The sequence below is a fragment of the Anastrepha obliqua genome, chromosome 5, assembly GCF_027943255.1.
Source record: "Anastrepha obliqua isolate idAnaObli1 chromosome 5, idAnaObli1_1.0, whole genome shotgun sequence".
NCBI lineage: Eukaryota > Metazoa > Arthropoda > Insecta > Diptera > Tephritidae > Anastrepha > Anastrepha obliqua.
In genome coordinates this window covers 28,458,231-28,485,698 of record NC_072896.1, presented here as the reverse complement: position 1 = coordinate 28,485,698, position 27,468 = coordinate 28,458,231, and the positions used below count along the sequence as shown (strand labels likewise).

The window sequence follows — 27,468 nt, the reverse complement described above, 5'->3', positions numbered from 1 at the left end:
CAAGTCCTGGCAGTTTCACGATCGCCATTTGTGAAGAAACTTTCAATAACTAAGTAATCTACTTTTAGGCTTTTTTGGGAGTACGTATATAGCTTGCTTTTTGGCGCATTTTCGCTACTCATATTTACCTTCCAAAGTAATGGCAGTTTCACGATCGGCATTTGGGAAGAAACTTTCAATAACTAAGAAATCTACTTTTAGGCGCTTTACAAATTTCTTATATAACCCGCTTTTCGGCACATTTTTGGTGTTTCTTTTTTCCTGCTGAAGTCATGGCAATATTACGATCCAGATTTGAGAAGAAACTTTTTACAACTAAGTAATCTACTTTTAGGCGCTTTTCAGAGTACTTACATAGCTCGTTTTTTAGCGCATTTTCGCTGCTTATGTTTACCTTCTGAAGTCATGGGAATATTACAATCCACATTTTAAGATTAGAAAGAAGAAAAATTCAATAACTAAGTAATCTACTTTAAGGCGATTTCCAAATTGTTTATATAATCGCTTTGTAGTACATCTTCGGTATTTAGTTTTGCCCTCTCAAGTCAGAGCAGTATTGCGTTTCAGATTTGAAGAGAAACTATGAAAATCTAAGTAATCAACTTTTAGGCGCTTTCCAAATTGCTATATAACTCGATTTGCGGCACATTTTCGCTGCTTATTCTTATCTCCTCAAGTCAGGGCAATAAAACGATCCACATTAGGCACTATTAAGCCCTTCGCATAGCAAATGTAGCGTCCTTCTAGCCTCACTTTCTCTGTCAGCGCTTCTCATGCCATTAAAGTCAAATTAACTCCATATAACTCATTAACGGCCTTCATTGCATTTTACACATTTTGCTTGAAAGCGAATCAAATTAAAGTCAGAGAGCTTGTAAAAGAAAATTACTTTTAAAAAATTTTAATTTACCAAGGCAACAATAATCGCAAAATGAAAGAGTTATTTTACAACACGATTTTTTTTTGCTTTAAAATTGTTGCGTGGCTGTCAATGGATTAATGTGAAAACAAAAACTATAACCTTTGAAGAAAAAACTCTGAAAAATTATAATTAAATAACAAGGTGTCTACTAAGCGCATCGAATAAAGTTCAGCTTTTTGTTGCAATCAAATTTTTTTTTCTCTACGTATTTATCAGCCACGTCGCATTCATGCCATTATTTGAATTTTTTTGGTTACCCGCTTTTGTGATAAGTTTGTTGTACCTGTTGTTCGCTCTTTCAGCAGTTCATCAATATGTTGTGAGCTTTTTTCATCAATTATACAATTGATTTTCAATTAATTTGCAAGTTTCGCTAGGAATGGATTAATTAATTTAATTGTTATTTCCCCCATAAATTATTAATAAACCAATTTTATCTACTGCTCGTGCATTATTTTTTTTTTTATTATTTGCGTTTTTTTTTTTTGTTTTTTGCTACTTTCATGAATGCAAACATTTGCGGAGTTCAAAGTTCAATGAACATTTTGTTAAAAAAATTTGTTCTCTGACTGCTGTTATTTTTAGCTTTTTTGTAAATCCCATTTTTTACAATCGTTCACATAAAATTGTTGAGTTAATTAGCTGTTATTGCATACGTTAGCGCATTTTTCATATTTAAAAATTAATTTGCTAAATGTTACAGTTGTTGTTCTTTGCCTATTAACTGCTTGTTTAATTATTTTTACAATTTTTTTTTCAAATTTTTTCCTTTTCGTATGCTGCATGGCTTGTTGATAGTGATGATAAGGATGGTACAAGTTTTACAGCTTGTTTAACTAATTATTGAGTCATTCGTGCACTTTAAAGCTCATTAGAATGGAAAAAAATATTTTTAATTTTTTTTATTTGTTTTTATAATACTTTGTTTGATGCTGTGGAGTTGAGGAGACATAACGCAAAAAAAAGCCAAAAAAATATTAAAGCCGGGATTAATTGGAGTATAAAAAAATTGCTGATAACTTTGCGGTTGTAAAGGATGATATCTGTAATTGAAAGCAATAATCACTTAACCTAAAATTAAACTCCATTTAACTATTTCAACACACTTTTATAATTTTTGCCTCGTCATTTTAAAGCTAATTAAGATAACTTGTAGCGCTCAGTGGTCGAGTTCAGGTGAAAATAAGATGGGCCTAAGGTGAATTTTTTTATTATTACTTTAGAAAATTGTGTACGAACACGAGATTATAGAATGGATACTGCACTGACTAGGTAAAAAGAGAGGTATACTATAGATGTGTGTAAGATCCCATTAGCGTATTAATAAAAAGATAAATGAATGCTCGTACACCAGATATCACATCACTTTGATAGTCCATAAAGAAGTGCAAGTTTCCAGTGATCTCAAAAGTCTTTTGTTGACTTTTGGCAAATTTTTTTTCCTGACGGTGTTGGGTATTTTCTTCATTCCTTCATACCCTTCTTCAATAAAAGACACACACATTTTTTAAAATAAAAAAAATAAATGTCGTTTTCCATATACAAAATTTACTTTACGAATTACCCAAGTATTGTATTTTTGGATTTTTGAAATGTTTTAAAATTATCGCCAAACAGCAGCTGAGTGTGATTAGTAATGCGATTTGGCATATTTTCAATACCAACCTGCCAGAAGAAATGACATCTCTTCAGAGATTTAAAAAAATCGAATACCGAAAATATTCATGGGGGAAAAATATTTAAATACTTCTATGATATTTTTCGACCCTTGTGGCGCGGGGAACGGCCGCCGTAGCCGAATGGGTTGGTACGTTTGACTTCTATTAGGACGTTCACATGTTTGAAACCCCAGGAACTGAAGATCAAATGATGGACAAAGTGATTCCTAATAGCAGTCGCTCTTCAGCGGCAAACTTCTGAGTATATTTCTGTCATCAAAAAACTCATAAAAAATCATCTGGCATTCGGAGGCGGCGTAAAATTGTAGACGAGTGACATTTGAAGAATGTATGGCACCACAACGGACGAATTTCTTAACATTTGTCCAAGTGAGCCCTTTAGCTAGGGCAGCCATTTAACCTAACCTAACCTAACCTGACATTTGAAGAAGAATATAAATACTTACACCAGATAGGAAGAGAAGCCCGGTCAAATGCATAACAGAGATGTACACGTGCCAACTATAAATACATGGATATATATGTAGATATAAAGTTCTATATTCAGCCCTTACGAATTCGACACTTCTATATTCAATTTTGGCCCTTACCAGTTCGACACATACGGGAGGCTTTATATGCGTAATTTTTTCAAGTCGGCCGAGCTTCATAACTTGAACAAATCTTGACCACTTGACTTGAAATAGTAACGGTATATTTACAGATGTATGTATGTTTTATTACATAACAAAATTCCAAATTTTTTTTCGAAATTTTGAACCTTTTTTAAGCGACGTTTCCGCAAAAATCGATAGATAAAAAATTTGTTCATACAAGTATGTACTTCTATAGCTATTTTCGTGTATAACATTGTTCTAGTTTTTGACACGAAATTTTTGTATCAACGTTCTGAGTTGATCGGTACCCGCCAGACTCGGATTCCAGTCAAATTTCCAAGAAAATCGATTTCTACCATCCTTCAAGTTTTTTCACTAAAAAATCAAAAACCTATGATGATATGGGTATCAAACGAAAGAAAAAAATCGTGGGAATTGAACAATGGTTCTACATAACATTTTTCTGTAGAACAAATTACAGAACGTTAAGTTTTAAAAAGAAACACCAAATATTTCCGCAATCCAAAAAAAGCATTTTAATAGCTGCCATTTTTCTCTCTAAACTTCTTCTTAATTGGAGCGATAACCGCTTACGCGATTTTGGCCAAATTTAACAAAGCGCGCCAACCAGCCCCAGTTGGACACCCCAAGTGAAGCCAAGTCCTTCTCCATCTCTTTCCAACGTAGAGAAGGCCCTCCTCTTTCTCTGCTACCACCAACTGGTACCGCATCAAATACTTTCAGAGCCGGAGGTGCTTCAACTTGCCTCTATAATTGCCTTCAGCCTGCACCATTTCCAGTTATGCCAAGTGAGAAGAAGTACGCTTTCTTCTTCTTGATTGGCCGTATAACCGCTTACGCGATTTTAGATAAGGTCTAACAAAGCGCGCCAGTCGTTTCTTTCTTGTTCTTCTAACCGGCTCCAGTTAGAAACACAAAGTCAAGCCAAGTCCTTCTCCACCTGATCTTTCCCACTCAGAGGAAGCTTTCCTCTTCGTCTGCTACCACCAGCAGGTACCGCATCGAATACTTTCAGAGCCGGTGTGTTTCTATCCATTCGGACGACATGACCCAGCCATCTTAGCCGTGGATCTTTATTCGCTACATAGATGTATGTCATCGTAAAGCTCATTCAGATCATTGTTCCATCGCCTGCGATATTCGCCGTCGCCAACGTGCAAAGGTCCACAAATCTTCCGCAGAATCTTTCTCTCAAACACTCCAAGGACTGTCTCATCGGTTGTTGTCATCGTCCAAGCTTCTGAGCCGTACAATAGAACAGGCAAGAGGAGAGTCTTATAAAGTGTTAGTTTTGTTCGTCGAGGGACGATTTTACTACTCATTTGCCCACTTAGTCCGAAATAGCACTTGTTGGCAAGAGAGATTCTACGTTAGTTTTCTAGGCTGTCATTGTTATAGGTGTTATTGCTGGTTCCTAAATAAACGAAGTCTTTTACAACCTCGAAATCATAACTATCAACAGTGATGTGGGTTTTTTTTTTTTTTTTTTTTTTTTTTTTTTTTTTTTTTTTTTTTTTATGGAGGTGGCACAAAGCATTGAAAGCCGAAAAGTGTGAGACTTGCCTTTCGGCTCACCCACTAAAAACCCACCCCAGCTCCGTTTCCCTCCCGCGGGACAACCGTTAAGTAGTACTTCACGGGAGGGGGAGCGGCCTATTGCCTCTTCATGAAAATCTGCGCTGATGTTCAGCACATCGCAGTTTAGTATTTACTTATCGTTAAGTATTAGTTCTGGGAGGGGAGCGGCCTATTGCCTCTACTTGAAAATCTGCGCTGCTGTTCAGCGTGACGCAATTTGGTGATTCCTTATACCTTTAAGTATTACTAGGTGCTACTTCACGGGAAGGGGTATGGCCTATTGCCTCTACCTAACAATCTGCGCTGTTGTTCATTACGACGCAGCTTGGTAATTACTATCCTTGCCATGTTACTGACAGCGGACCAATGTTCTTCTGATATCATGCTTGACTCAGAAGAACAGTGATGTGGGTGCCGATACGCGAGTGCGCCGACTGTTTGATGACACGAGGTATATAAGTCAACTTTCCTGCATGTTATCGTGCGTACGCGCATGATTTAGCCTCAAAGAATTTAAATTGCATATTTTTATTTGAGCTCAAGACTTGTTTAACAAAAAAAGTAGAAATAAATTTATTGGTTTTATTTATTGCGCCGTCGACCAGGCACTGCCAAGAGTTGCTGAAGATGGCTTCTAGTTGATGTCCAAATATCGATAAATAAATGAAAGCTATACTTTAATTTGTTGTTACTTAAATATAAAAAATATTTTAATATTTTATTTAAAAAAATTAATATTCTGTTAAAAAAATTTATACAATATTTTATTAAAAAAAATTTTATGTTATATTAAAAAAATTAATACTTTATTAAAAAAAATGTATTTTATTAAAAAAATGTAATATTTTATTAAAAACAATTTCATATTTTATCAAAAAAATTTAATATTTTATTTAAAAAATTTAATGTGTTATTAAAAAATTAATATTTTATTAAAAAAAATTTCATATTTTATTAAAATAAATTTTATGTTACATTAAAAAAATTAATATTTTACTAAAAAAACTTTTATATTTTATTAAAAAAATTTAAAGGTTTAATTTAAAAAAATTTTAATATTATATTAAAAAAAAAACATTTATAATTTATTAAAAAAAATAATATTTTATTAAAAACAATTTAATATTTTATTACAAAATTTAAATATTTTATTAAAAAAATTTTATATTTTATTACAAAATTTAAATATTTTATTCAAAAAATTTAATATTTTGTTAAGAAAATGTAAATTTTATTAAAAAAAATTTAATGTTATATTAAAAAAATTAATATTTTCTTAAAAAAATTTAATATTTTATTGAAAAAATTTAATAATTTATTTAAAAAATTTAATATTTTATTTAAAATTTTTTAATGTTATATCAAAAAAAAATGTATGGTTTATTAAAAACAAAATTAATATTTTATTATAACAATTAATATTTTATTAAAAAAATATTTAATATTTTTTTTTAAATAATATTTTATTTAAATTTTTTTTTTATGTTTTATTAAAGAACTTTTTTTTAACGCGTTGAAAATCTATGCATCCCTGCATGTTGTTACCATGGCGCATGCTCGTAAAAGCTGAGTTTGGCTGCATGTAAATAAATTTTTTCCTATTAAATTAATTTATTTAACGTAATTTAATTACGTGTTTATGTTACTGTTTAGTGTAAATTTGTAAAGTTACTTAATTTTAAATGTGTTTATATTTTTTTTTTTTTTTCATTTTCATATTTCTTAAATAGTTTAATTTATCGATTCCCCTTCCCCCACCCCGGAACTTATATTACCATCTAAAATTGCCTTTAAATTAAGTTCGCTAAGTTTTCTACCAAATTTCGCACCCTTTCTCTAAAATGGTTTATGCAAAATGCAAAAAACAAAAAACAAGCAAATAAAGCAACAAAAGTTAAAAATTATACAACAAAAATTTTTAAAAAATATGCCCTACCATCCAACTAATGTACAGTGAAGTTGATGTGCCAAAAGCTCTTAAGTTTTTTATTGCTTCATACAAAAAATATGATTAAGTTGAATTTAAAAAAAAAATGTTCCTCAGCCCCGCTTTCAAATGCCCTGCCCTGCCTTGCCTTGCCTAGCCTCAATCATATTACCTTTTCGTATAATTTGATTTTCTTAAAAATTGCACAGTCTTTCTCTTTCTATTTTGCGTGCTGCATGATTTTTTTCAAATACGCATTTATTTCTTTTTACTAAATCCTGTATGTTTAAATATGGAAAAATTTTATAAAAATGTGTTTTTAGCACCCCCAAACAACAACAACAAGCCAGCCCATAAGCAAGCGTATGAAAAATGCTCACCCCATTTGATTGATTGATTTTTTAATGATTTTCTAGCTTAGACGCACCAATTTTTTAGCTCGATTTTATTTGAAATGTACAATATGAAAAAGAAAAAACAAAAACAAAAATTAATGTGCATTTTATAATACAACAAAAAGTTTTAAACGCAGTTTACTGCTACATAGTTCGAGAGCAGAAACCCCAAGCAACCAACAAAAAAAAGCCAAGAAGGAAATAAAATAAAAATTATAAAAAATAAACCCAAAGTGTTTTAAATGGTAGGAAACCAAAAAATATGCGCAAAATTTTCATGTACACAAAAATTTGCAAAATTGAATAAAAATCGAAATTGAATAAAAACTGAAAAAATGAAAAATTTCGGAAAAGCTGAAAATGAAAATGTTGAAACTTGCATAAACCATTGGTGATTTATTTTATAATTATCTTTGTATAAGTTCATGTTTGTTTAACATTTTTTTCTTAATTCTATGCATTCAATTTGTTACAATTACTTTTGTACTTACCATATTTTTTGCTAATTTGTATGTGATTTTTTTCTTTTCCATTTCATTTCATTGCTTTTATGTTGCTTTTGCGATCCATGTTTTTGCGTTTGCGTTACTCTTATGCTGGGAAAAAACAACAAAAATTACAACATAAATAATATATAAATATTAAAAAAACAAAAACATTTATCTTATCAAACTACATACATACATATATACTAAACCACAAAAACAACAACATTGGAAAATATACCCTCCTGGCTGCTATCACATCAAAAACGAAAACAAAACAAAAACCAAAAACAATAACTACTCAACCGCAATCACACCAACCAACCGCCATCAACTCACAATCCATATACCAAAATTTACCAATGAAATTAAAACTTTTGCGGCATTCACTATACCACAAAAACTTAATGAAAACAAAACAAAAAAAAAAAAAAAAAAAAAAAACAACAAACAACTGCAAAACAAATGTCACAAAAAAACCTGCATTTAAAAAAAAAACGAAAACCAAACTTGTACGTTCCATTCCATTCCGTTCCGATTTCCTCCACTTAGTACCAGGTGCACCGCCACGCAATATCACTGCCGTCGCCACCAGCCCCACCACAATATCCGTCTCCTGGCTGCCACCGCCAGTGGAGCGCGCCAACGGACGCATCATCTACTACAAAGTCTTCTTCGTCGAGGTGGGCCGTGCCGATAGTGACGCCACAATAACAACGTTGAATAAAACGCACATCGTGTTGGACGAGCTCAAGCGTTGGACCGAGTACAAGATCTGGACGCTGGCCGGCACCTCTGTGGGCGATGGGCCGCGCTCGCATCCGATCATTGTGCGCACACACGAAGACGGTATGTATAGTAGGCGAGTGTTGCTCGTATAAGTATTTTTAATTTTCATTTGAAACGAAAGAGTTTTCTGTAGTGGAGAATATTTAATTTTTCATTTATTTTTTTTTTCTTGGAATTTTTTTTTCTAATTTTAAAGGCTGTTTGTGAAAACTTGTTATGCAAGAATTTGAGTTATTTTTTCAAGAAACAATTTTTTCATGCCTGTTTTTAATGTATGTTTTATGTTTTAAAAAATTGATAATTTTTTTCAAGAACGTTTTATTCAAGACCATTTTCCCCCCTGCAAATTACTATTTTTAACAAAAAAATTTTCACATTGATTTATTTATAATTATTATTTTTGATTGATTACCCATGTATATGATCGATTATCTTTGTCTATGATTATTTGCTCAGATTTTTTAGTATCTTTAAAGTTATTTTGTTGTTTTTTATTAATTATTTTATTATTAATTTATGCCCAAAAACACACGAAATTTTTAACACTAATGCATGCATACATATAACTTAGTTTATTATTGGAATTGGTTTTATCTACTCAAAATATTTTATTTTTAAAGATTCAGCCTCAGTTTTTTACTGAAACATACATACAATTTTTAACACAGATAACTGTTTAATTTTTGTGCCAATTTAATTTATTAAATATCGAATAACTCTTCAAAATTTTAACTCCAAGATTTTTAAAATATTTGTAAATATTTAAAAAAAAAATTTTAATTTTCTAATATTTTTTTTTTTTTTTGAAAAATACAAACGCATCATTACATCTATTGTAAATATATGTATATAACATAATTTTTTTTTTTAAGTATTCTATATTATTAGGTGCGCAACTAAGTTCTCGCTGTTTTTTTGATGAAAATACAACTTTTTTCTGAAAAAATGGTTACAAGAGAAACATTGAAAGTATTGCCCATCGCTGGCTACTACTTTTTCCCATCTTTCTGATAAATCTCGTATTCCGTCGCGGAAAAACTGTTCATCTTTTGGAACTGCTGGTCAGCTAGACCATGTGCCATCGATCGGAACAGATGATAATAGGACAGCGCAATATCTGGAGAATATGTCGAATGGGGTAGGATTTCCCACTTCAGTGTTTCCAGGTCGGTTTTAACGGGTTTGGCAACGTGAGGCCGAGCGTTGTCATGCTGTAGAATCACTTTTTCATGCCTCTCCGCGTACTGTGGCCACTTCTCGTGCAGTGCTCGGCTCAATCGCATTAATTGAAGTCGATACCAATCCTCAATGATGGTTTCGCTTGGTTTTAACAGTTCATAATAAATAACACCAACTTGGTCCCACCAAATATAATATATAGCATAACCTTCGCAGCGTGAATATTCAGCCGAGGCGGCGACGTAGAAGCATGACCGGGCAGTCCCCATGACTTTTTCTTTAGATTGTTGTAATGAATCCATTTTTTATCACCCGTCACGATGCGATGAAGAAAACCCTTCCTTTTTTGCCGCTGGAGCAGTTGTTCACAGGCGAAAAAACGACGTTCAACATCAGTTGGTTTTAACTCATAAGGAACCCAAGTCTCCAGTTTCTGAATCATTCCCAAACCATGCAATCGCTTGGAAATGGATTGGCGGGTAACTCCTAATACTTCATGCGCTCCTAATACTCGATGCGCTTCAGCCACCGAGAGAGGAAAATCAACACTTACCGCAAATTACGATTTTTCGACATTTTCACAAAACCAAAAGAATATGATATCAAAACCAAATCACTAATGTGTCGAAGCAGTTTGTTTACCGTATCTCTAAACTTGGTTTATGACGTTTAGGTTATGTTAGAATCGACTAGCGCACACTGCTGGCGGCATCTATTGAGAAACAGCGGGAACTTAGTTGCGCACCTAATATAATTTTTTTTATGCAAGTTTATTATGCATTTTTAATATTAATTGAGAAAATTTTTTCGTTTACTCCCAAAAATTCTTTCAATGTTTCTCCAAAATATTTTATTTACCGAAATATGTACAAAAAATGTATCACTTAAAATTTTCAAATTTTTCATAAATCCTTGTTTTATTTCTGAAAAATATTTCAGTCTAAAAAATTGATAACAATTATTTTTAACAAATTTACTTTAACGTTGTATATCTTTACAGAATTTTTAAAATTTATGTTTTATAGATTTTTTAATATCCCAAATTATTTTTTTCTCAAAACTTGTTTAAATTTTTTTTCTAAATCATTTTTAATAATTAATTTTTTTTTTTTTTAATTTTTATATCATACCATATTTTTCTCAAAATACTTTATTCTCAAAATTTTTCTTGATTTATTTACTAAAATTTGTTCATTTTTAACACTAAAATTTTTAGTTTTTTATTTAAATTTTCTTTTTGTCAAAATGTTTCATTCTCAAAAATTACTAATTTTTTTACTAAAATACACACAGTTTTTTTTAGGCCTGCCAATTTTTAATTTTTACAATAACTTTTATCAAAAAATAATTTGACTTTTTTACTAACATATTTACAGTACACTGACAATTTTCAATATTTGATTTAATACTTTCTTCTCAAAAATTATTTAAATTTTTTACTTGAATGTAAACATATTTTCGCACACAGAGGTTATTTGTTACTTTAACATTTTTTTTTTTTCAAAATATTTTACTCTGAAAAATTTTTTAGGCTATTTTACTAAAATTTATACATATTTTGACACCCAAAATTTTTTTGTTTTTACATTTTTTCTCAAAATATTTTACCCTTAAAATTAATTTAATTTTTTTTTTTAATTTTTTATTCCGGAAAATTATTTAATTTTTTTTACTAAGATTTATAAATTTTTTGACACTCAAAATAATTTTTTGTTTTTTGAAATTTTTTTTCAAAATATTTTACCCTCAAAATTAATTAATTTTTTTTAATAAAATATACAAATTTTATTACATTCAAAATTTTTAACATTTTTTTTTTTCATTTTTCATTATCGAAAATTATTTAATTTTTTTTACTAAAATTTACATATTTTTTCACACCGAAAATAACATTTTTTTTCCAAAATTCTCAAAATATTTTACCCTCAAAATTAATTTAATTTTTTTTACTAAACTATATAAATTTTATTACACCCAAAATTTTTAGCATTTTTTATAAACTTTTTATTCTTGAATTTTTATAATTTTTCGACACTCAAAATTTTTAAAATTTATATCATCTTTTTCTCAAAATGTTTTAGTGTAAAAAATTATTTAGATGTTTTTACTAAAATTTACACTTTTTTCGACACCTTAAAGTTTTTTTTTTTGGATTATTCAGTATTTTTTTTATAAAATTTATTCAGTTTTTGGCATTAACAATTTTCAAATTTTGTAGTAACTTTTCTCCTAAACATTTAATTTTTTTTTATAAAATATTTGCCGTATACTGGCAACTTTTAATCTTTGATTTAATATTTTTTTCTCAAAAATTATTTTTATTATTTTTTTATTTTCCTTTCAATACAATTTTTTTATTAAAATTTAACAATTTTTGACACTTAAAGTTTTTAATTTTTATTTTATCATTTTCTTACAATATTTTTATTTCCAAAATTTATTTGAATTTTTTTATATTTTTCGACACTCAAAATTTTTAAAATTTATTTCTATATTTATTTATATTTATTTCTATATTTTTCTCAAAATGTTTTATTCTCAAAAATTATTCTGATATATTTACTAAAATAGATACATTTCTCAACATCAAAAATATTTATATTTTGTGTTAACATTTTTTTTTGTTTTTCAAAATATCTTTTTCTAAAAAATTATTTAATTTTAATTTATTTAGGAAAATATGTACAGTTTTTGGCAGTGACAGTTTTTAATTTTTGTAGCATCTTTTTTCCGAAAAAAAATTTTTTCCCACGTACAATATTTACGGTACACTGAAAACTTTTAATCTCTGATTTAATATTTTTTTCGAAAATTTATTAATACTTTAAAAAAAAATTTTTTTTGTATACTATTTTTTTATTATAATGGTTTTATTTCAATATAAACATCATGAAAATTTTGAAATTGTTCAAAAACAAATATTTTTTAAATTTCTGCATCATTACTTTTATAAATTTTTTTAACCATACAACACACAATTTTTTATAGCTTTAATTTAAATATACATATTTCGTGCCTAATTTTTCTTATGTCCTCTTCCATTTACTGTATCCTAATTTACTAATGAAATGATGACATTTTTTGAATTTTGTCCCGACGTCACCAAATGCGGCAAACATTTTTGGATACAAATTAAAACAAAATTTTTCCCTTGTTAATTAATTTTTTATAGGCATTTCAGTGTTTGGATGGCGCGCTGACAACCGAATTTTTGATGTCAACGTCATAAACATGAAAAATATTTACATATAAACATACTTGATATATATAACCCAATTCATATTTAATATAGTCACATAATCATATACAAAATAACCAAATATTCATATTTTTGTAATATAGTTGAAAAAAATTTATAGTTATGTTTAGTTTTTTTTGTTTTTGTTTTTTGTTAGAAATCGCCAGCTTCAGTTTGTGTATTTAGTTTTTATTTACTAGTTATTTAATTTTTTTTTTTTATAAAATTAAACTCGAAATACAGAATTTTAAGCTGGTCGACTCAGAACTTAAGTCCTCACGACATGTTGGCTTTCCAATCAAAGTATTTCAATAACCGATGAATGATAGGAGGGATCGCAATTTGAATAGGTCTGGATGAAGGTTATCTAATCTAGGAAATTACTTCAGATTTTAAACTCTATGTTAATTATTTCAGGATTTGTTAAAGCATTTTTCTTCAGGTGGTACTAATCTGACAAGAAAGAATCCTATGCTGCCGTCTGGTGCAATATCCAATAGTACAGATATATCGGTATAAAACCGCAAATCTCTGTCGTTTGCAAGAAATTTTTAAATATTCATAAAAGTATTCAAAACTCACCTTATGATCCTCACCAGTGGAATAATCGACTAAAGCTCCTTCACATCATCCAAGCAAAACAGAAAAATGCTGAGAATAAAAATTATAGTTCAACTGCTCACGGGGTCAATTTCTAGCGCATTTCTTCGAGCGAAAACTAGGCTCAATGACTCGTCCCGGCTAGTGAAGCACTTCAGGGATATATTTTCAAACCATGTAAACAATTGATTTAGCAAAGGACAACCTTAATGATTTGATTTCTTATGTCAAGTTTTTAAGAACGACCTTAATGAGCCATTTGATTTCTTATGCCAAGTTTTTAAGAACGGCCTTACTGAGCTATTTGATTTTATGCTCCATTTGGTTTTATGCCAAGGTTTTAGCTCTCTTTTTAACATTTTTGATATATCGGACTCGCTTTCAACCATTAAACTTTGTCACTAACTGATTGAAATTTATATGTCTCTAACTTTTTATGCAGCAGATGATTTTTTTTTTCTGTAGCTAAACAGTTTTAAATTTTCACGCTTAGCAAACTCTTTTCTTGCTGGTTCCGGCGCAAAAATTATCCGTACATCAGCGAACTTAGCCGCCTCTCGTGTTGGTTGAGCAGGGGCAGTTCAATCATTAGGCTTATTATCATACTATTGAATTTCGCTCCCATTAAACTATGGGGTTAAGTCCGAAAACTGCTGTTACAACATCATAATCTTTGTTGGAGCATTTCTCATACATATATTTACGAAATCAAGTGATTTCCTTCAAATTGCTCGTTATCGCTATAGATTTACTTATTACAAATGGCAAACCTTCAAGATGATTTAAAACTCGAAGCGATAAGAAAAACTTTCAGTGCAGTTGTGCAGACTCTTTCCTTGTTATTAATAATTCCAGATAATTCTTCCCTCGTTGTTGTATTTGTTTCCATTTCGAAACACAATTTTCTCACTATCTACACAAAAGAGATAATACTCAATTTTGCATCCATTATCCACATGATACTGGGCTTAGCAAGAAAATTTAACACCTAGCTTTAAGCTCCCAACCTAGCACTCCTATTGAGCCTGAAGTGTCGATCAGGATGGTCTTATAATTTGAAGCTATTAATATTCTACTATTTCATTATAGATAGATCCAGTGTCAGTTCAATGTTTCGCACTCACGCGTGGAAAATTGTCAGGCAATAAGCTTTCGCACTGAAAATGGTTTATTGGTTCCTCCTGCATCTATCTTCAATGCTATTCGTAGCTCTTGACTTTTCATGCTGTGACTCCGAACGGTAAATGTTTTTTTATGAGAAGCTTTTTAATGGCAGTAATCAGGGTTGGACATTTTGCACTACCCTAAAATTGCACTATCACTAATTTTTTATTGGTAGTTAAAATAAGGGTTTCATTATCACTAAATCTTCAATTCACTAAATCCGCTTATATCACTAATTATTTGGTGCACTATGCCCAACCCTGGCAGTAATACACTCGGAGATTTGTCATTATCTGCTGAGGGGCGACCGCTATTAGAAACAACTTTTTCTATTATTTTGCTGTTTCATGCACGCAGATTCGAATCTACGCACTCCCGAATGGTAGTCACGCACCAAACCATTCACCAACCATCAAGCATAAACAGTATGAGATGGTTGATAATATTATACATAGTTATGCCTCCAAACTTGCTCACTACTTTATTGAGAGAGAGTCTTGCATATTTTTGCCAAAAATCCAAGACGACTTCCTCTCCGTTTAGTGAAAGAGGCCAAAATGTAGCTTGGTGCTAAAGTTGATAGCAGACCACTTCCGCATATCATAAACGGTCCAAAGCTCAATTACAAAAACTTACTGCTGGTGAGATATCTTGCAATCCATCAAACTGTGGTGCCCCCCGATATTTTAAACGTATTTCGAATAACGCAAGCCATCCGCAAAGGAGATGCTCCACAGTTTCGCTTGAGCCCTGCTCCCTACATTTTCTGCATTCCTTATTGTCTGTGATTTCTATCTTATAAACACATGTTGCTAACGGACTGTCGTCTAGTTCGTTGTATCATTACCATATGATGACAAAGTCCGAGTATAGAAATAAAGGAAAGGGAAAAAAAATCTTTATAAAAATTTTACCACATACAACTTGGGTTTATGTGACTACCAGAAAATCGGTTGTAAAGGTTGTTCGAAAAGAAATTCGAAAAAAAATGATAATAATGTACAAGGTGAAGTCCAAAATAAACAAGACTGAGCTAAAATAGAAACGATAGGAGCTTCGTTCCGATAACTTCGAGTTTATTTATTCAAAATAGTCCCCTTTGGGTTCGATACAATGTTTTATGCGTTTTAAAAGCTTTTCGAAAGACTGTTTCAGGTCATTGACCGGAATGTCCTTCAGGATGTCGGTACAAGCCTTTTGGGTGGCCTCTACGGACGAAAAATGTTTTCCTTTCATGGCCAAATGCAATTTTCCGAATAGGTAGAAGTCACAGGGGGCCATATCAGGCGAATACGGCGAGTGATTAATGTTTAAAATGTGATTTCTCTTAAGGGCGAATTCGACGAATGCGATGCAACAAACGCTTCAAAACGCCAAGATAGAAATTGATTCCCTTGGAATCATAACAACAATTGAGTATCGACTTGATTTTTGACTTCTGCAAACGCGATTTTTTGGGTGATGGCTCGTTGGGGGTCTTCCATTCGGCACTTTGACGCTTAGTTTCAGGTTCATGGTAAAAACACCAGGTTTCATCACCAGTTACAATGTCGTAAAGGAAGTTCTCGTCTTTCTCGCCTCTTTAATGAGGTCTTTCGAATGTTGAATTCTGAGCAATTTTTAGTCCCCAGCTAACTTGTGCGGAATGAAACGTGCACAGACCTTTCGTAAGCCCAAATGATCAGTTAAATTGCCATAAATCGATGTTTTGGAGATATTCAAATCCGATTCCATGAATTTCAACGAAGATTTCGGTTCATTTTTGATAAATTTACCAACAATTTCGATGGAGAATTCAGTGATTACTGATTTTGGGCGGCCCGTATGTTCATTGTCATTTATGTCCTCACAACCACCTCTGAAACGTGTAAACCACTCATGAACTCTGGCACGAGATAGACGATCATCGCCATAAGCTTTGTTCATCAATTCAAATGTTTCGGTAAACGGTTTACCGATTTTAAAACAAAATTTGATATTAGCTCTTTTGTTTGAAACCCACCTTTGTACCGATGACACAAACATACTGACACTTTAGATGCAATAACTTCGCTTCCACTGAACCGAATGTCACGAAGCTTTCACTGGAAGTCTGCTAGGGATGTAACTTCCAACCCACTAACTCACTAAAAAGATGGTGCCATCAAAAACATTTTTATGACGTCACTCTTGTTTATTTTGGACTTCAGCTTGTTTATCGAAAATCTCATATTCTGAACTATTCTTAGCGCAGTTCCTGATTCAACAGGTCAAAAAACTCGCTGTACTTGGTTCAAACTGTGTGTCGACCTGTATTCGCTACTATTCGATGCTGGGGTTCAACGGAGCGCGGAGTTTATAAAAATGTTTGTTTTATGTTTTGTTGTGTTTTTGTTTTTATTTTCAATTTAAGTAGTAGTTTTGTTAGTTTGTTTTATTAATTAAAAACTTAAAAATTCATTAATTAATTTCTCAAATAAAATAATTTATTTTGCTGCACTCTTACTTGAATGCTTTTCATATAAATTTACACGTTTCAGAAAAACGACAAAAATATTTACACATTTTGTTTATCTTTTTTCAATGAAAAATATTATATTTGCAGCGAAGTGAATTGGAATTTGTGCGAACGTTTTATTAAAAATATTTCTTTCTTTTGCACTATCGATGCGATTTGTTGGCACGTTACAGCATAATATGAATTTCTGTGTTGAGAACGTAAAAAAAAGGCACCGAAATTCCGACTGCCACTTTTTTTTGAAGAAAATTAAACCAAAAATTACTGTTTATTAACTTAAGCTATTAACTTTCTACGATTTATTAATTTGTACAAATATTTATTGCAGCCACAGCGCATTGGAATGCGCAGTGGTTGTTGGGATTTTTTTTTTCATACTTCATTAATATTATTTTAATAAATTTTAATAAATTATTTTTGCTTTGATTATATAATTTTACAATTTTCCGTTTCTTGTTTTGTGAATTTTTCATTGACTATTATTTTATGTACTCAAAAAAAAAGCAAAAATAATAATAATACTCGTTACATTGGCACAAATTGCATATTTTTTGGCGCAATCACAAATGAGTTTTTGCATTTTACGCATTAAAACGCAACAAATGTTACAAAAAAATAATACAAAAAACAAAAAACAAATACTATTATATGAATTGTATGTAGTGATGAACGAAGGTTTTGTTAAAGAAAGCATAAAATTTCCATTTGATTGGAAACTATTTTTGAAATGCACTTTATATATCTGTATGTATGTACCACCACCAGCCATATGTATGTATATATAAATATATTTAACATCTCATATTTTTGTGGTTATTGGTATAGCACTAAGTTAATATAGTAAAAAAAAGCAATATTTAAAAACTACCAAATCATTTTTTGTATCGATTTTACACGCAACCCACAGCACAGTTTTTACTTTTCTGCTTCTACTCGTATGTCACCTTTTTTCAATACTCACTATTATCTCGTTGTATGGCTGTATGTGTACACATGTCTGATTATTGAGTTTTACGTCCCTCCCGCTCACCCTCTCACGCGCTCACTCCTCGCTCACTTTTCGTACACTCTCAACTTAATTGTAATTGTCATTTTATCTATGTATTTGTTACATGCACTTGTCTCATTTTTATCATTTAATAAACATTCAATGTAACGGTATGTAGTTACAAATAAGCTCCTCATATTTACGTATACACTGACATTTACGCATCTGTATGTAATTGAGTTAATTATTTCGCCTGCAACTCTAACAGTCATTGTCATTTCGTAAAAAGTAAATTCATTCAATTTAATTACACTTTTTGTGAATTTTTATTTTTTTCGCCTTTTAGATATTCAAAGTATTGTATATAATTGTATGTGTGTATATCACTATTTGTGTATGTATGTGTAACATATAATTATGTTGCTGTCACTGTTATGTATTTTTTATGCAGTCCTTTCACCCTTCCATTCATTTACAGTAGAATGCATAAACGCATACAAATCCTATTTCAATAAAATTCTATCTAACATCAATGAGAAGATTTTTCTTTTAGATATTTTTGTTTTTGTACCAGTGCAGAAGTTTGAGTAGAGGCATACAGGCTGATGAAGTTTTAGAAATGCCAAATAAAAAACATCAAATAAAACGGTAATCAATACAGGTTGAAGCATGAAAAATAATATCAAAAATTTCAAAATTAATTGAAGCCTTTTTTGCATTGAACTACAATCACTCTTCCTTCCATTTATAATGAACACACATTGCGATGCCTTATTGTTGTCCACTGCTTTGCTAGATCCAAAGGTCTTCGAAGTACAGTGTTATCTCTCTAAGCGAACATCTAAGGGACTGAGAAATTTTTCCGCCTATGGGAGGTGTCCGCTTATGAAGAAAGAGTGAAAAAAAATTAATAATATCTTATAGGGAATTATCCGCTCAAAAGAAAAAAAAATTTTAAATCCTTAAGGATTTGTGATATATACCGAAAAAAGTGTCCACTTAAGAGAGGTGTCCGCTTAAGAGAGGTGTCCGCTTAAGAGAGGTGTCCGCTTAAGAGAGGTGTCCGTTAGGAGAGAGTAATGGTAAGGGTTATACGGTAACCTGCTAAGGTCTTTATGCACTGCGACCAGATTGATCTATCGTGCGCCCCTAATTACTTAATTATAAGTAAACCGAGGAATCGAACCTGCTCTTAAGAGGGAGCAATTGTAGATCTACCTCCTCTAATAGGTACGAGCGAGCTTGGCAGGCTGAGAGAGGCTGCAGATGGACGAAACTGATGTTACCTGGCATGTCCGATCGACTGTCGCAAACCCTCCTGTCATTAAGCAGAAGGGAGTGCAGACTGCTGGTTGGACTGATGACGGGCTACTTTCTGTGGGCGAAGCACATGGAAAGGGTGGGCATCTCAGAGAGTGTGCTCTGCCCAGCTTGTGAAGAGGAGGATGATGCGGCGGACCACTTCTTGTGCATCTGCCCCGCCTACGCTCGAATCAGGTTTGAGGTCTTTGGCACTGATGTGTTAAGAAGTGACCAGCTTGGCTCCTTGGCATCACAAGATCTACTCAGATTTCTTCGGAGATCGGGTAGATTTAAAGAGAATTAAAAGGAAATCCAAGTGTAGTACAATGGACTTCATTAATGTCTGAGTGCTGCACTTGCTAGTTGTCCCGACAAAAATAAAAACAAAAAAAAAAAAAAAAAAAAAAAAAAAATAGTTACGATCTCAGGATTCTGTGTCTCCTGTGGCCTAATTCCTCACAGTTGGTGATTAAGTGTTCCATAGACTCCTATCCATCAAAGCAGAACCTGCATAATCTTGTAGTAGATAATCCTATTGTTTTAAAGCGTTTCTTACAGGCAAAGTGACCTATAAGTGCTCCACAGGGTAATCTGAAGCCTTATCTAGTGTTAGAGCAGATTTTGCTCTGTTGACATTGAAGTTCAAACACTTTTTGGACTGATTAAGGACCCTTCTGTCATTCCAGTGTTCCCTGATTTTTGTTTGAATCCATTTTTTGGTTTTCTGTTTTATATTATTTTTGTTAAAACCGATAAATGGGATTGGCCCAATGAATAGCTCGTCTGTCCCTTTTTCGCATAAAAGTCTGCCTTCTCGTTTCCCTCATGTCCTGGTACCCAAATCAGTGAGACCTGATTATGAGTGGCCAGTTTGTTGGGAGTATTGTTACAATCTATTAGGACTTTTAACGTGAATGTAAAGTTATTCAAGGCTTTGAGAACCGATTGACTGAGCGAAAGAGAGAGTACATTGCATAAACCTCCATCCACCCTGCTCTCGAGCTTTGAGCAATCTCTTTATGGAATGATGGACTTGCCCTTTCTTACATCGTCCCGTTTCCACTCTTCCCTTGAGGGTAGGAGGATCATGCTTATTGTAATGGCAATTGGGCGCATAGTCTACCAGTCTGGGAAGGTCAGAAATGCTTTTTAGGATCTTACCATGGTCATATCCCATATTTGACCACTTACTTAAGGTGTTCGACCTTATTGCCGGGCTGCGAGCGATATATCTTGCCTGCAGATCTACTAGGAGACAGATTAATGTTGTTGTTATTGTTGTAACAGCATACACATTCCCCATATATAGACGGGATATGATGCTGGAGTGGAAATTATGCTGGCCGGATATAAACCCGGGTCATTCCGGTGACGTAGAACCGTCTGTCGCGGGAATATTTAAATGTGACTTTAATGGTTTGGATGGCGTGGTTGACATTGCACCGGCTATGAAAACAGATGCGAGTGTTTGAACTTTGTCAACTTTTTTAATGCTCACACCCTTCTCAAGGACATTCCCCCATACTACAATCCATAATAGAGAACTGCTCTAACTACCGCTGTATGAAGGCAATGTATTATTCTTGGTTCTAAACCGCATTTTCCCCTACTTGCCACAGAAAGTCCCCAATTTAGCTTCCTATTCAGTACAAGGCGAAGATATTTAGGCCTTTCTGAGCCTGAGCATCGCCATAGGTAGTTAAAGATTTAGTGCGCAAAATCACGTTTGGCCACCAGAGGCCTTGCTTATGAAATTGAAATTTGAAAAAGTCGAGCCTAGAAGCAGCGAGAACTTTGGTAACTCCAAAGCGGCCACTGTGTTTAAAGCTCTGGTATGTAATACGGTTGACAATCAAGGAGGAAAGGAGACAAGTAACAAAAAGAAGCAGATAGGTTAGAATAGAGACAGAGACAGAGATTGCTAGACACCTGTGACATTTTTGCAGACTCTTTGACAAATCTAAAAACATCCTTCAGTTTGAGAGAACGAATTTTACTCAATCTCATGACATTGGAACCCAAAGTTCGTAGCCTTGCTCTAGCAAATGCAGGACACTCACAGAGAAAAAAATCAGTGCTATCCGGCTCCTCTAAGCAAGACTTGCAAATTGGATGCTCAATTATCTCAGGTTCCATTGAGATTGAATTGTGTTCTGTGTATAATACCGACCATCAACCGAACGTCTTTTCTTCCAAGTTTTAGTAGAAAGTCCGATAGTTTTCTGTTCGGGCTTGTCACAAAACGCTTTAGAGTTCTGCACCGCTCTAAACTGGACCATTGTTCTTTATGTAAACTGCATACATAATTGCTGATCCAATTCATGACTTCTACAGAACTTGCTGATACTACTCATATTTTTTCGATCACATTAAACTATTTGGTAAAGTTATTTATACCTGAATAACGTGAAATCTCCTTTGGTACCAAAAACATTGAAGACACCAACTCAGACTGCACTGGTATTTCAAGAGCGATGCGCTAAAAATCCAACACTAATCGTTCTACAACGAACTTATTTGCCTTACTTGGCACCGTCTGACTTCTGGCTATTTCCGAAGCTCAATAAGTCGCTGCAGAGATACATAAAAATCATTGTTTCCAGGCATGAGATTTAGGCCGATTTCTTATCTTAAAGGACGCTTTACAAACCGAGACAATAAATGATTCTTCACTTTAAAGTGCCCTTTGACTCTCTTCGTTCTTTCAACATTCCGTCAAAAGAAATTGCAATTTGAACTCAAATTGACTACTGCCATTTTGTTTTTATAGTTAGAAAAATTCAACAATGTAATTGCTTCATTTTAAAGCCAACTAAAAAATTGTCCTTTCAATATATCGGAGCGAGAGTTTAGTAAGCGCTTGAGATAAAGTGGCCAGTAGAGTTAAGGGGGGAGCCTGGTTTATAAGGTCAAAAAAATCAATTTTTTTTGTCGTTTTAAGCGATTCCTAATATAATTCAGAATATTCACACGAAGTTACAGAGCCTAATTCTCTATATTTCCGTAGATACAAAGCCAAAGGTAGGCGAGCGTTAGGTAGTTACGCTGTGACCGGACAGCTATAGTACAAACTTTATCTTCTTTTCTCGACTTTTCATTTTTATGATTTCTTTGAATTGGCGTACATGAATGAAAAAAACTAATAAACCTTTTGAAATGATTCATTATAGCTTGTTCCCTTCAGTATTAAATTCTCTTCTATTTGAACTAACAAAATAGATAAAAAAAATTTTTTCAAGATTTTCATACCAAGTTGAATTTTTTTTTCTAGAAAGGCATTTTTCTTTAAAACCTCCAAAAATTTGAAATTTTGGAATTTCTCTCAGTTTTCTTAGTTCATCTAGAATAAAAAATCATGATAATTAGAAATCCATTTGAATTTTTTGCTTTAGATAATAATTACGAGCTGTATCTTGTACGCCAGTTAGAAACTCCAGCGTTGCAGCGCTCTACTAATTTCTATGTTAAACATTTTTTTTTCAACATATTTTAACCAGTACAAAAATTTTTTATACTTTTTAAACGTTCATTAAAATATAGAAAAAACTTGGCAGTGCTAAATTAATTTTATCCTTAAAAAAAAAATCGCACAGAGATGCAATTTTTAGACCTCATAAACCAGGCTCCTCCCTTAAAGACTAGTTGAGAAAATCTCTCTATGAGAAAATCTTTGAGAAAATCTCTTTCAGTGAAAAGTTATAAGCAATTTCAACCTACTTTTTGAAAACAGTACATTGGAAATTCTACAAAAAAATATATGTGAAAATAAGAGTACAAAGTGGCGCAAAATTAATCATCCACTTTTGTTTGTGAATAATTTTTACAGTAAATAAAAAAAATTATTTTGAGTGATGGAAATCTTTATTTTCACCTTTGCATTTGTTTGTATGCTGCAGCTTTCTAGTTCACAAGTGTCAAATATGACTGAAATACGACGCCATTTGCAAAGATTATAAATCTTCCGATGATTAATTTTGCGCCACCTTGTGCATATAATGGAATTATACTACATTTCTCGTTTTTCTTTAGCAAGCCAAAAACTTTTTTTTTTGTTTACAATGCCTCAAATTTAGAGTTGAAGAAACTAAGAAATCATTGAAATGCTTAAACTCCACATGAATGGTGTAAGGCAAGGCGAATCTATTAAAGGTGGTATAGATCAAACAGCTGGTTTTTTTTTCTTTCGCCGTGTCCATGTGGTTGTCAGCACAGAATGAAACAAGGCGAATTCGTTTTTTCTTTTCCACTTTTTCAATACTTTGCCATGACAACCAAACACACAAAACATTGTTGTTACTCTAGTGCCACCACCTTTAATGAATACGCCTTGGTGTAAGGACATAGGTATCAGTCAGGTAGTGAAAGTCTTGACACATTGGAAATATTCTTGCATTAAATTTGTTCAGTAGGAAGCATCTGCCTCGGTCAACAATATGAAATACGAAAATAACTCTCTATCAACAATATAATTTTCTTTTTCGCAGAACAAAACATAAAATAAAATTCAAATAAAAAAATAAAATTTATTTGCTTGAACCAAAAGCTTTCAACAGAAATTTTTGTTTGTCTTTAAGTGAGAGAAATATTTTATTTTTCAACACAAAACACGCCTATTGAATAAAATGACAGACAGATATTTGAGAAGGCTTTCTTTGAAATGTTTAATGCAAACGCACATACAATGACTTGTTCAAAGTTTTTCTGTTGAAAATAAATTTCAACGAACAACCGAAAGAAACAAATAACAGCATAAGGTTTTTCTCAGACAGAATTGTCAAAAATAAAATTAAATTTATTTTTGTCTTTCCCTGAGTATTTCATATTTTTCTTAGAGGTTGTTTTATTTTAAACATCTTTAAAAATGTTGACAAACATTTCCAAAGTCTGGTAGAAGGTCACCCACCAATTCAATTTCACGTCAAATCTTCACACAAAATCAAAACTTTATGTGCAGCTGCTTTTATATAGTATGACTTGAACGTTAGGAGTGTCTGCTTGTCCCACTCAAAAATGTAAATTTAAAGTCTTAGTAACCTTTTTCATTATTTTCTTCTACATATCTTCTTCATATGTATGTAAATATATGTAAATTCATCTTCTTAATGCTCTCAGCAAACTTAAATTTTGCCCAGGTTTCGCAACTGGTCTCCAATTTGAATACTGTGTATTTACAAATACAAACACAGCATTCAAATTGGAGACCAGAGAGACAACGAAGCTGTTTGGTTACTCGGTGAGTAGAAAGCGCATTGAGGATTTAAGTAGTTAGGTAGTTAGGTTGCTAACCGGTGATATTAACGGTCACAATCAGCTGCGCTTTCACATGCACTGATTGATTATGTCTACTGAGGTGAAGGATGCCTTAAGAAAGACATTTAGTGTGAATGTCCAGCATTGGCCAAAAAATATTCTAACACTTCTACTCCTGCATTGTCGAGTCGCCTACGCATTAACACTTAGTCTGCCGAGGATCTTTTATGTATGCAAAAAACGGGTACTGGCAGTCTGAATTTGGACTGTGTGTCTATCTTTTCCATTAAAGTTAGTTGAAGTGTTCAAGCAACCCAGAATATATTTAGTACCAATTCATTGGGTAGTTATTCGATTCCCTTCCTGACTTGATTTTCATTTCTATTTTATGATCGTTTTGGCAATAATTTTCTCGCTTTAAGTGACTTCTTCTTTAGCTATTCAGTATTAGGTTTTTAAAAGCGTCTTTTTACTTTCGGTTTCCTTTAATTTGGTGCATTAATACACAAGTGAAAAGAGAGGCTAGCAGGAGGAGGTAATCGATATCGCATCTGTATTTGTTCATTATTATATGTACTCGATGAGCGAATGACAGGATTATTGCTGGGGCTTGCAAAAACGAGTTCTCTAGACCTTTTATCATTTAAATGATAAAAAAGCAGTAGACGCGCACCGAATTTCCGAAACACAACTGTTTGAGAGCCTGAATATTTGTTAAAACTGTTGGTCACTTACGGTAAGAGATTCGGTTAACTGAAAATTGTTTATTCTTTGTTTTTGGTATCATAGCAGGTATTAGAAATCAAAAATATAAAAATCATAAATTAAAATATGAAAGTTTGAAATTAAACTGTAAAATAGAAAAAATAAAAATTTTAATTTTAAAATTAAAAATCAATAATTAGAAATGAAACTTAAAAATTACAATAAAATTTAAAATAAAATTCAAACATTCTTTTGTTATCAATCGCAATGTGAATACCGGTGTTAAATAAAACTAATTTTTAATATTTTTAAATAAAATAAATTAAAATAAAATTAATATTAAAATTGAAAAATTAAAAAAAAAGCTTGAAATAATTAAAATAAAATAAAAAATCGAATTTAGAAATTTAAAATTAAAATTAAATATTATATTACAAAAAAAGTTAAATAGAAAAACTAAAAATTAATACTGTAGTTAAAATTAAAACTCAATTATATATATTTTTTTTAATTAAAATTAAATTAAAAGTAAACTTAATATTAAAAAAATCAAAAATATTGGAACTAGAATTAAAATTGAAATAAAGTTTTAAATTATATTTTAAAAATCTTAAAAATTTCATTTATTTAAAATAAATTCAAATAAAACTAATTTTAAAATTGAAAAATTAAAAATAATAATTATAATAAAATTTACTTAGAAACTTAAAATTAAGTTTAAAAATGAGAAATTAGAAATAAAAAAATGTTAATTGCAATCAGAACTAAATTTAGAACTTAAATTCAAGTTTTTTCTAAATGCAGTTAAGTTGCGCACTTAGGTTAGGTTAGGTTAGGTAGTGATGGTTGCCCAGAGAGTGGGCCCACTTGGACGAAAGAAGTTTGTTTCATCCTTTGTGAAACCATTGCAAGAGGGTGAAGGAAAAAGACGATGGTGGGGAGGGTTGAGTGTTTGTGGACTATGAACGGTGACTAGTCTGCGGTTGTCTTAGCCTCTTTATGCTACTGATGAAGTTCATCAGATATTTGTTATCAAGACCTGCTATATCAGCAGGGGCAGAAAAGAAGTGAGAACCAAGATGCTTAAATCTTAGTCCCGCAAGAGCAGGGCAGCTAAGGAGCAAATGCTGAGATGATTCCACCTTATCCTCCATACAACTGACGCAAAAAGGACTCGAAGTATGTATACCCCGCGGACAGTGCCCCGGGAGGATACCCACGAAATTTGAGAGATGAGATTTTGTCATCCTCAGAGTATCCCTCGAACGCCTCCTATCCAAACGTGGCCAGAAGTACTACGCGAATTTGCACGTTCGTGTACTTGCCCAGCGCTAGCTGAGTTGGGGCAGAGCCAGGAGTAGAGCTCAGGTTGTCAAGGGTCTCCCCATCCTTTCCTTTCATGGGCACATTGCCTCACAGGTCCCTTGTCGTCGGCTTCGCAGTTTCCAGTAATGTCACTGTGACCAGGTACCCAAATTATCTTTATATCGAAGAATTCTGATGCAATCGATAGAGAGACCAGGCATTCCCTGACCAGTTTCGAATGCACCATCATAGAGCCTCAGGCCCTAATTACCGCATGGCTATCGGTATTATAAAGAAAAAAAAATTTTAAATATGATAAAAATTCTTATTGAAATTCAAAATAAATTTTTCAAATTAAAAAATGTTTTAAAATTTAAATTACTTACTACTTCACCATTTACTATATTATTTGTAGAAATAGCTGAAATCGTATAATTCATCTCATTTTCCTTACAAGCATTACATTTTGAATCATCTTATTGAGATATGACCTCCCAGTCTCGCTTTCAACGCCTGCATGTAATATTTTTTTGCCTGACAACTTAATTCCAGAGACAAGTGCAATTATGAATGTAAACAATTTTTACACTTTTAAACTGGCTATTATTTGTGCATGTTTTTCATACTATCACTTTTCATGCAGAAACTTTTTCACAGCACCCTATTACTTGCACGCTACGCCCAATTTTTCGTATTTGGAAAAAACAAAGAAATTGCGCACATCAACACGAAAAGCCAATCAACTCTGTATGTATTTAACTAACCAGTGTATCCATTAACCTCGAACATAACCTTACATTTTTTGACAAACCAAAATGCACAGCAATAATTTTGCCCAATTTTGTGTA

The 27,468-nt window shown here is 32.2% G+C and overlaps 1 protein-coding gene across 2 annotated transcripts in view; it reads left to right on the top strand.

Moving 5' to 3' along the window:
• The window catches only part of LOC129246943 (tyrosine-protein phosphatase Lar), a 263,927-nt gene that overhangs the window by 189,140 nt on the left and 47,319 nt on the right, over positions 1 to 27,468 (top strand). For both annotated transcript variants that reach the window (XM_054885703.1, XM_054885702.1), the window contains one exon: positions 8,156 to 8,452. In XM_054885703.1, the coding sequence (XP_054741678.1) occupies positions 8,156 to 8,452 (297 nt within the window). The remainder of the gene's footprint in view (positions 1 to 8,155; positions 8,453 to 27,468) is intronic.